We start from the raw sequence: 10,092 nt of genomic DNA on the forward strand, positions 1-10,092 counted from the left end.
TAATAACAGAATAAGAGAAATAAAATTCACTATAAAACTCAGCGCAAGGAGATTACTTTATTATTTACTACATACATTATTATGGTTCCCTACATCAAAGGAGACGAAAACCTTCAAAAGATAATTTTGTACACCGTCTGATTGTTCGTCTGATTTTCTTCGTTAAAAGTTAAAACCATCCATAAGAGAGGTTTGATGCACCAAAACTTTTTACCTTCTAAATTAACATAACCTAATTCAATTTTCTATTTTGAAGTTAAATAACATCATTTACTGTTTCTTTACTGTTACTGTTTGTTCTGTCAACTGATATTATAATATAAAACGCGTCAGATATTTCCAGACGTGTTGCCACTTCTAAAGCTATTTTGTATCGAAAGCTATGTACGTATGGAACATGAACTTATGAAGCCATAATTCGCATTAATTATGTATCTGCTAATTACCAATAAAATTTTACGATCTATAAATAAAACGAAAATAAATACGAATGCAATAAAAGAATGCATGTAATACCCACTATCTGCTTCGGAGATTTTACAATGTAAGTGGTAATTGTAGTCGCTAACCCCTCATTACATGCGAGCGGCAAATTAATATATTTGTAGTACAAATGACAGCTTTGCCCGTCTCCAATTCTGAGTAAAGTGTAACTACATAAATATAGGTATATAACGGAATAAAAAACAATTTAATCTCGTGAGTAATGATTTTAATAATGATTGACGTCTTTTAAAAAAAAAAAAAGAATGAGTACAAAAAAAAAAAACAAAAAATATATATACATACACACATATACGTAGATGTGTATTTCCAGCCAGTGTTTATAAAATTTTTAGACTCATTTGCGCCGGTTTTTCCACGGAATTATAAATAATAATTTTAAAACGACAACTGTAAAGCAAAAACGATTGCAATTAAATTGATGATGTTTTACGAGAATTATATACGTGTATGCCATATTGCACATAATTTTTTTATGTGTTCACTCATTTGTAGAAGTAACGTTTATGTTTGCGAGGAGTTATCTGAATACAAATTAGCTCTGAACCAATAACGTGAGACAATTTTTGGAACAACTTAATTAAGTTTGATGCGATTTGCAATAATTTTATTTCATAAGCCGATATTGTTGTCGTTCCAATTGTTTTATCATAAAGGGTTCTTCTTATTTATTTTAATTTCGCATAATTTATTATTCATTTCAAGCAACCCTAATCTGTGTTGGTCAGTCAGTTCGTGAATACTGAATATTCTCATGACGTGTCCGCTTCCAATTACGTCGTATAAATTCGTTTCTAACTACATAAAGACGCGTCCGAAATCGATTGTAAACTTAACGAACACATCAATCCATCTCAAAATAAACCTTATCATCACCGAGTTAGGACTATATTGGATTGATAACTAAAATTTTTCTTTTTCCGAAGATCTTTTTTACAACTTTATTTATCATATGATTTAATTAAGAAAAAAACTTCTAAAGTCCAACGTCCCACAGCTGGAATAAGATCTCGGTTCATTGGAATTGATTTAAATTAAAATATCAACAAACGTAAAGACAGATCTTCTCCAATCCGAGTTCATACATACATATTTATTGTAATATGAAATCAATCAATATAATTTTTTTATTATTCCCCAAGGTTGACGAGCTAAGCTGGTTTTTGTATTATGTTATGTTGATTTTATACTAATAAGATTAATAATTGATATTTCATATTTATTTTGATGTGTATTCGATTAATGGACGTTAAGCAACCGAAATTCAAGGACATACGCGTGATGGGTGATCGAATAAATTAATACCTTACATATTTTTTTTAACAAATGTTAAAGCATTTAATTTTAATGAAATTAAATGATAATTAACCTTGATTTTTAATGAAATATTATTTAAATCTTTTATGAATAAATTCATAGCAATGGGTATTTAGAGATCTACAAATGGTAGGTGCTTGTAATAACTGTTATTAAAAATCATACTTCTATAACGTTAGTAGATCTCACTTCCAAGACATTTCTTCTAATAAAATGGCAAAAAAAACATGTTCAAAACTCACAAAAAAATAAAAGATTACATGATAAATATTTCTGCGACGATGCAGTTTGTGTTGAAAGTCATGTAACGAGATAAGATTGTCTTAATGAGTTATTTCTGTTCAAATTCATTAAAATAAAAAGAAACACCGGCAACTTCTTATCCCTTGTCAATGTTCGCATCCAAGAGAATATTATCAATAAATACCTACGTATGTATTAAAACGATTTTCACTTTAAGAATTCGTTAGCAGATATTGAATAAAAACCAGTTAGTTAATTCGTAACATTAACAAATCATATTTTTTGTGGTATAATTCAAAACGGGTCGCTTGATAGGACGCTTCGGCCATAAACGCATGTAGCTATCACCAGGGGGCGTTATAGCGAGACATTAGAAATTCAATGTTTTTTTCATCGCCTAACATGTAAGGAAACCGATTATGGTACTGGCACTTGTTACTGCAACTGTATATGGCATCTAAAACACGTATCATTCAGATGTGAACGCGAAACGAGTCAATCAATTTTAATTTGCCTCAAATTAAATATTCAGCATGTTCTATTTGTGACATATATTTCGATAGCATCAAACAAATGTCCCTATAGATAATTTATATTTATTTACATATTAAGGTTTTTGTTTTTGCACCAATCAATTCAGTTCTTAATTGTTTTAAAAAAAAATAACTTGTTTGTTCTTTCGGTTCAACTTGTTTGTTCAGATCAAGCGGTAAAGTCTTAATTCGATTACAATCTCTACACTAATGGTTATTTGGTTTAAAACTGTTTGTAATAATAACACCACATTTTCTTATTCCACAACTGGACTTTATATTTTAATTTTATTCAATTTCAAATGTCTGTTAAATTAACTTAATATTTTACTCTCTGTAAGCAAGAAGAATCAAAACTACTTATTCCATGTACTGCTCAAAATATTTAAAAATATTGTTTATGTATTAAATGTTCTTCATATTAAGATTTACATGCTAAAATTATAATAAATGTGTTTAAGTGTCGTCACTCACACTCAATGGATGTAGCGTAATGTGTATTATATCTTTTTTCTATAAGGATTATATTAAAGAATGATTATTTTGTGCAGGTGTGGTTTCAAAACCGTCGTGCTAAATGGAGGAAACAGGAGAAGGTGGGGCCTCAAGGGCACCCTTACAACCCTTATCTGGCTGGGGGCGCAGCGCCTCCCCCATCAGTAGTCGCTTCAATGCCGAACCCTTTCTCACAACTCGGCTTTGGCTTCAGAAAACCATTTGACGCAAACGCTTTGGCATCATTTAGGTAGTTTACAGTTCTTTAACAATAAACTTCTTAAGTACGATTTAATGTAACTACAAACTTTAAAATTAAATCCTTAAGAATATATATGAAAATGTAAATATTATTTTATTTCATAATTTATTTTGCAGATATAATAGTACCCCAGTGCTGGGAACGCAATACCTCGGTACGCCGTTATCTCGACCTCCGCTTTTCAGCGCTCCGATGTATTCTTCGGCTCCTCCCTTCCACTCGCTCCTCGCTGGCTTGGCAGCTCCCAGACAATCTCCTGACCCTCCGCCGGTCTCGCCCCCCATATCTCCCGGCAGCGAGTCCCCCCCAATACAACCAGGTCCAGAAGTCGAACGACGGAGTTCAAGTATAGCCGCCTTAAGAATGGCGGCTAGAGAACACGAGTTGAGGTTGGAAATGTTAAGACAACGACACCATACTGACTTGATAAGTTGAGCTGAGGCTGTGTTAGGAGGATAATGGAATGTAGTTACTAGTGGCGTCTTTGTTACTGACTGAGAGCTTACAAAGTATTTAAAAATAAGGTTAAGGGAAGTTGCAAGTGTGATTTTATCAAATTAAGTTTCTTTACATACTTCTTTTGTTTCCTGTGTCAGTAACAATTGAATTGCTGTTCGGCAATAGTAAATTAATTTACGTGTAAACTGTATGTATAAAATTATTATTAATTTAGGAGGTAACTGAAAGCTATTAGTATATAGTTATTATATATTTTTCCTTCCAGTTCTATGCCTTATTATTTATTATAAATTAAATAAGTATCGCGTATTATCTTATAAGAATTTTGTTTATACACAGTGTTATTTTTGGTGAACATTCTAGAAGATTAAATATTATCTTTGTATAAATCCTAAAGACAATAAATCAAAATCTGTGTAGCGCAAACCAGTTAAATATGTTAATAAGAATATGATTTATTGAAGAAAATTAACAGAAAATTAATTAAATTATGTAAATTTTTGTTAACGATGTAGACCAAGTTCCAGCGGTTCTCTTCTTTCTTTGAAAATACTTTTTTTTATTTCCTATATATTGTTTTATTCACTATAAGATATATAACATTTCATGCAAATTAGTAACATTAACATCTCAAGAAAACATGAATCTTTACAATTTGAAATCTCAATTACATATTGGCTCGTTTAGAAGATTATTATAGTATTTTTCCCAATAAACAGAACCGTCGCAGCTTGATCTAAAACACCAAAGAGATTTGCAAAAACATGAAACCAGTTACAACAAAAACCACAGCTGTACAAAATGGCAGGTATATTGAAATACAAACAATTAAGGTTCCGTAAAATAAAGGGTTTTCAAATAACATACTGTTTTTTTTACATATCTGACCTAAAAAACAACTCTTTAATCTTTAAATACTTCACATCTTTATATATCTCTAATTACGACTCATGTTATTCGTCCTGAAAGACAATATAAGGATTTTAATTCAAAGAATTTAACTCACGTTAAACGATAAGAGGAACAGTCAATGATGTAATATTAACGATGTATCAATCATCAAAAACAGAAGACAGTTCAATCCATCACGTAGCGAACAATACCTGATTGAGTGACACTCATTAATAGTAATCACAGCTAATTAAAATGTAATCCAATAAGAAATTCAATTATACGCCCGTGGGAAGAGCGTGGGTTTTGAAAAGAGCTATTAATCTAAAATTCAATTATAATGTTGCTTTAAGCGAACTATTATTTCGGCGACTGATTTAAACAATACTTGTTTATAACGAACAATATTAATAGTTTCCTCTTAAGAAATGCTTTCAGGAATATCGTGACTATTATATTTGTATATATAAATACGTAAACCAATACTTCATTATGTACAGAGCAATGAGCGTAACAGAAACTACCTTAAATTTATACACAAAAAAAAAATATAATTATTATTTAGAGAACATTATAATTGTATTGATATTTAGATATATCTGTGGAATAATAATGTAACTAATTATAAAGGTGGTGTTACATTATTTTTTAATCAGATACAGACAACGAAAAACAAATAGGAGTGCAATTAATTTAATTGTAATCGAATTTTTATCCTCATCAGGACATCTCTCCACCTCCCGGCTGTATTATACAAAAAGTGTGGTATAATTCATAAAAGAAAACTGTATTTATTTCAATATAGTTTTTATTCTTAGTGTTGCCTGACAAAAAAAAAACAATTTTAGCAGATATACCTGAATATTGATATTCGTTGAAAATAATATTTAAGAATTATTTTTTTTACAATACTGAAAAAAAAAGTTACCCCTTTAAATTGTACCAAAGTCTTAATCTAAACTAAATATAATGTGGGATGATAGTCAAGAATTATCTAATATATAATTGAAAAGGCAAAAAGAGCATACAGGTTCTAGTTTAAAATTAATTATACTTAGTTAAATTTAACTCTCAAACTTCACCAACTTAAGGAGCTAACCCTTTATTATTACTATTAGCTACTGATTCCGCTTAGTTAATTTTCTCCAACAGAATTATTTTTTTTAAATTACACGCTTATAACTTAACCCATCACTTAGTTATCCGGGAGGGCGGGTCTTCGCCAAATCTAATTATAAAATTTTAGAGTCTCGTAAATATTTTTGTATGTTTTAAAATATTGCTTCCAGTTTTGTTTGAAGCGTCTGTTGTTGTGAAGATAATTAATCAATATAAAAAAAAAATACTAGTTTCGTTCTCATGTTATTAAGAAGGTTCACCTTTGTACTTTTATTTATTAAAAATCCACTTTATTAATACTTCCTAAATTTCTCATTTAAAATAACATACCGCTATTTTTATACACGCGAAAGATTTTATGAGTATAGCTAAACGTTTTATGTTCTTCTAAGACTATATTATAGATTTAAATGAAACTAGTATTTTTCGGATAAACTACGCGTGATTTATTTTTGTAAAAAAACTACATACTTCCGACGTTTCGGTTACTTTTCAGCAGCCCTTGATCACGGTTGCAAATAAATCACGCGTAGTTTATCCGAAAAATACTAGTTTCATTTAAATGAATAAAACACGCGTAAATCTTAGATCTCACTATATTATAGAACCTAAATAACTAATTTGGATTAATTTTTATAATGTAGAAATTAATCAACAAACAACAGGCGAGATCGGGAGCTACATGTAGCAATATATCAATCACAATTCCTTCATAACGTACAGATATATGTATATTACAGAGATGACAGGCCTGTTCACGAGAGACCTCCAAAGCATCTAATTGGGTTACCTTTTAAGCCCAGAAGTCAATACAGAGAACGAGTCCTGTTCGGATAAGCAAAGTAATTAAGCAAACATGGATCGACCGAGTTTGGTGCCGCCTACTGCTAATCTATTCTTATAATTAATCGATACTCGCTCGACGAAATATAGATTAAGCTCAATTTTAAGATTAATGATCAGTATAATCTTATCGATAGAAAATAGCACAGCACTTAAAGGCTTACATTTTTTTTTTTTGTATATATTTTTTATGATATCTGTGTATAGAATGAAAACAATTTGTTTTAAAATACATGATTGTTAAATTTTATAATGATATAATCGCTTAATCGGTACTAAATTGATGAAAAATTGTGAGTCGTCGCGAATGTTTGCTTCGTGTCAAATCGTTAACTGAGTAATTGACTCTGCTTGATTGGTTTTTGTTTTTAGTTAATAGTAAAGCTTTTATTGGTCATTGACATTAAATTCTTTATTTTGTTGGTTATTGTTACAGAAATAAATTTTCAATAGGAAAGTTTTACGTACATAGCTTTCGAGTCCTTTATATTCAATAGGTCGTCTTTGTAAATTTTTTCACATAGCAGGCTAATAAATTTATTTTGATACCCAGCTACGCAGCTAGTCCGTAGAATATCAAAAGTTAGAGCAAGTTTTAATTCGGAATATTTATTTTTAAATATTAACCAATAATTAAATAACACTTCCATTGGTTAAAATGAATGAATGTCTAACGCCGTAAGTTATGTTATTATGAAACAGGTTAATAACTACTTTCCAACTGTTTAAATGGAACGTAACTTCATAAAATAACTCACTCGTATATCTAGCTGGCAATCGTTTAATTACAGGTAATTTTTGTTAACGACAAAATATGAAACTATGACAGTTTATCTGATAACTATCATATATGTAAGTTGTTCCAGGAGTAATGTCTGATAAGATATTAGAATATAGTAGTAAAGGTAGGAGATGGAGCAAAGATATTTTAGTGCTTCAAATAATTTTACTTATACACTGTTATAATAGAAACACCTACTAGAAATAAATCTTATAATAGAAATTTTATGATCTTCTCCCGTAACGAAGCCGTGTCCAGACAGGCCAACTAGGTCGTAACCTTCAACATTTCTTCATCTTTACAAAATCTATAATATGTTGTACGTGCTTTAAATAAATATATATGTGTAATTAAATATGATATTAGTAACCAAGTAAAAGTAAAGTTAGTAATAAGTACCACAAATAAAAAATCCATAATAGGCAAAAGCCTGCAGGATTATTTCGTAAGATATTTAACACGTTACGTTGTTCCTATTCCAAAGTTTATCAAGTACTATTTAAATTAAATAATACTAATAATAACAAACCCTCCTGAGCAGTAACATCATTTTACTTAACCTGCACCACAAACCACACATCATGATTACAAGATAACTTTATCTAAAGTCGCCGCAAGACTTTTTACGTAAGGACTTTTAAATTGCCGAAATATAAAATACGCGAACTAAATGCGAGTTTAATAATACGGTAATAGTACTTGACCCAGGGCTGAGTCTTCAGCGATGCGCTTCAATCAATCACGTCGTCCAATAAGAAGCGCCACAATGATTTATCAGCGCTGCCACCCTGCGCCCGCGCACGTAATAGCGGTTGAAGATCATGACTCCAACGTCAACAATAAATCATTTTTAATGTGATTTGTTTAAAATTTAAGCATTCAGATATAACAACGTTTGGATGCCAATTCGTTTAATGATTTTTTGCTTCATACTGTTGATGTTTTCTTCTTTATCACCGTGTCTTATTTATTAAATATAACAGAAAATTGATGCAATCTTCACAAACAACTTGGATATACCAATATAAATGATCGTACCAAATTTTACAACAAAGACTTGCTTTTATCCGAAGATTATATATTCAGGTATGTGAGTATATAAACATATGCATTTATATACTCGTACGCACGTACGTACGTTAAAAATGAGCAAAAATATTTTATTGGTAAATTGAAAGAACCTGTATTTCATGCCATAGTTTTCTAATATTTATCACTAATATTGTTGAATGTTTCTTTATTACCTTTGAACAATTTCGATAATTATTTGTTAAGCAAACAATCAAATAGAAACGTAATACAAACATATGCTTATTTATAACAAAGCTCTAAAGCCGACTTTTAATATTATGAAAGAAGGCGTCGGAAAAAATCTTCATTTTACCTTCATCTATATTATAGCTTAAATCCGATTCAAGAAATTATTAGCAAATCTATCTCAAAATGTTACATTGTTTTACAAATTCCGATAATAAGTTCGGTATATAGTAACGAACAGTCATTTATAAAACAGGTAGTAAAACATAATTTACAAAGAATTTAAATATTTCCTTACTTTTACTAAGTCCTCAATTGAAAATATCAATATTTACTTTTTATTTCGTTTCACCATCTCCTCAAATGCATTCTCAAACCATCGCCAGGAAAGTAATATAGAATAACCATCAAAATCTTAAGACATACTTTACTAACAAGACAACATAGTTAAACAAGCGCATGCGCCTCTTTTAATTAATTACATAAAATCTAAACACTTCAAACAATACTGGCATAAAAATGGTTGTTATAAATCATGAGCTATTCAAATATTAATTCCAAGCCGTAAATTGGAATAATAGATTGGTTATCATTTATGGCTGTCATTTTTAAACGTCAACGGTGATCTTTTCGTAATACAATGGAGCGTGAAACGAACTGTGAGGTAATGTTACCATCGTATTAATTTACACAATATAATATATATATACTTTTTATAAAATAATTATTAAAATACGAAATTATTTGTCTGTACTTTTGTTTTATACTAACGTCTACGTTTGTGAGCTGAATATTTTAGATCACATTGTTTTATAATATAACACATTAAAATTTCTAAACTGTAACAGCATACGCAACCTTAAATTTATTGTCGTGGAACCGAAATCAATGTCAAAAATGAACCGAAACAAATCGATTCATTGTTATTTTAATTAGAATATTTTTCATATAGCATCCAATTGTGAGATAATATTTAAAGTTGTTTTAAGGGTAACTCGGACTAATTAATGATGCCCTCCCAGTGGGGGCTCACGGCGCTCTTTTAGTTTTTTACACACCATATTGTATATTCAATAGGATAGTGCTATATAGTATGTAAACTTTATGTTTTTCATATTTTTTTATATTAAAGTCATTTAAAAATTTGATATATTTTTGGAATTGCCTTATTTCTGAAACTGTACGTTACCCAGTACAATCTTTAGTGCTACGAAATATTTTTTTATTGAAATAAAAAAACAGACTTACAATTAAACACGTAATTATAATCCTAGTTAAAACAATATCATCTGTTAGTGGATTAAATAGCGGTTTTCGTGTCTTTGTGTACACAGACTTTGATGCAACAAAAAAAATCAAACGACAAACCAACATGATTTAACTATATA

At 29.9% G+C, this 10,092-nt stretch overlaps 1 protein-coding gene across 1 annotated transcript in view; it reads left to right on the forward strand.

Moving 5' to 3' along the window:
• The window catches only part of LOC116765276 (homeobox protein aristaless-like), a 40,774-nt gene extending 36,099 nt beyond the window's left edge, over positions 1-4,675 (forward strand). The window contains exons 4-5 of the mRNA XM_032654713.2: positions 3,149-3,342; positions 3,471-4,675. Coding sequence (XP_032510604.1) covers positions 3,149-3,342; positions 3,471-3,789 — 513 coding nt within the window. The 3' untranslated portion in view covers positions 3,790-4,675. The remainder of the gene's footprint in view (positions 1-3,148; positions 3,343-3,470) is intronic.
• Positions 4,676-10,092: the final 5,417 nt, after the last annotated feature.

This window comes from Danaus plexippus, chromosome 2 (genome assembly GCF_018135715.1).
Source record: "Danaus plexippus chromosome 2, MEX_DaPlex, whole genome shotgun sequence".
NCBI lineage: Eukaryota > Metazoa > Arthropoda > Insecta > Lepidoptera > Nymphalidae > Danaus > Danaus plexippus.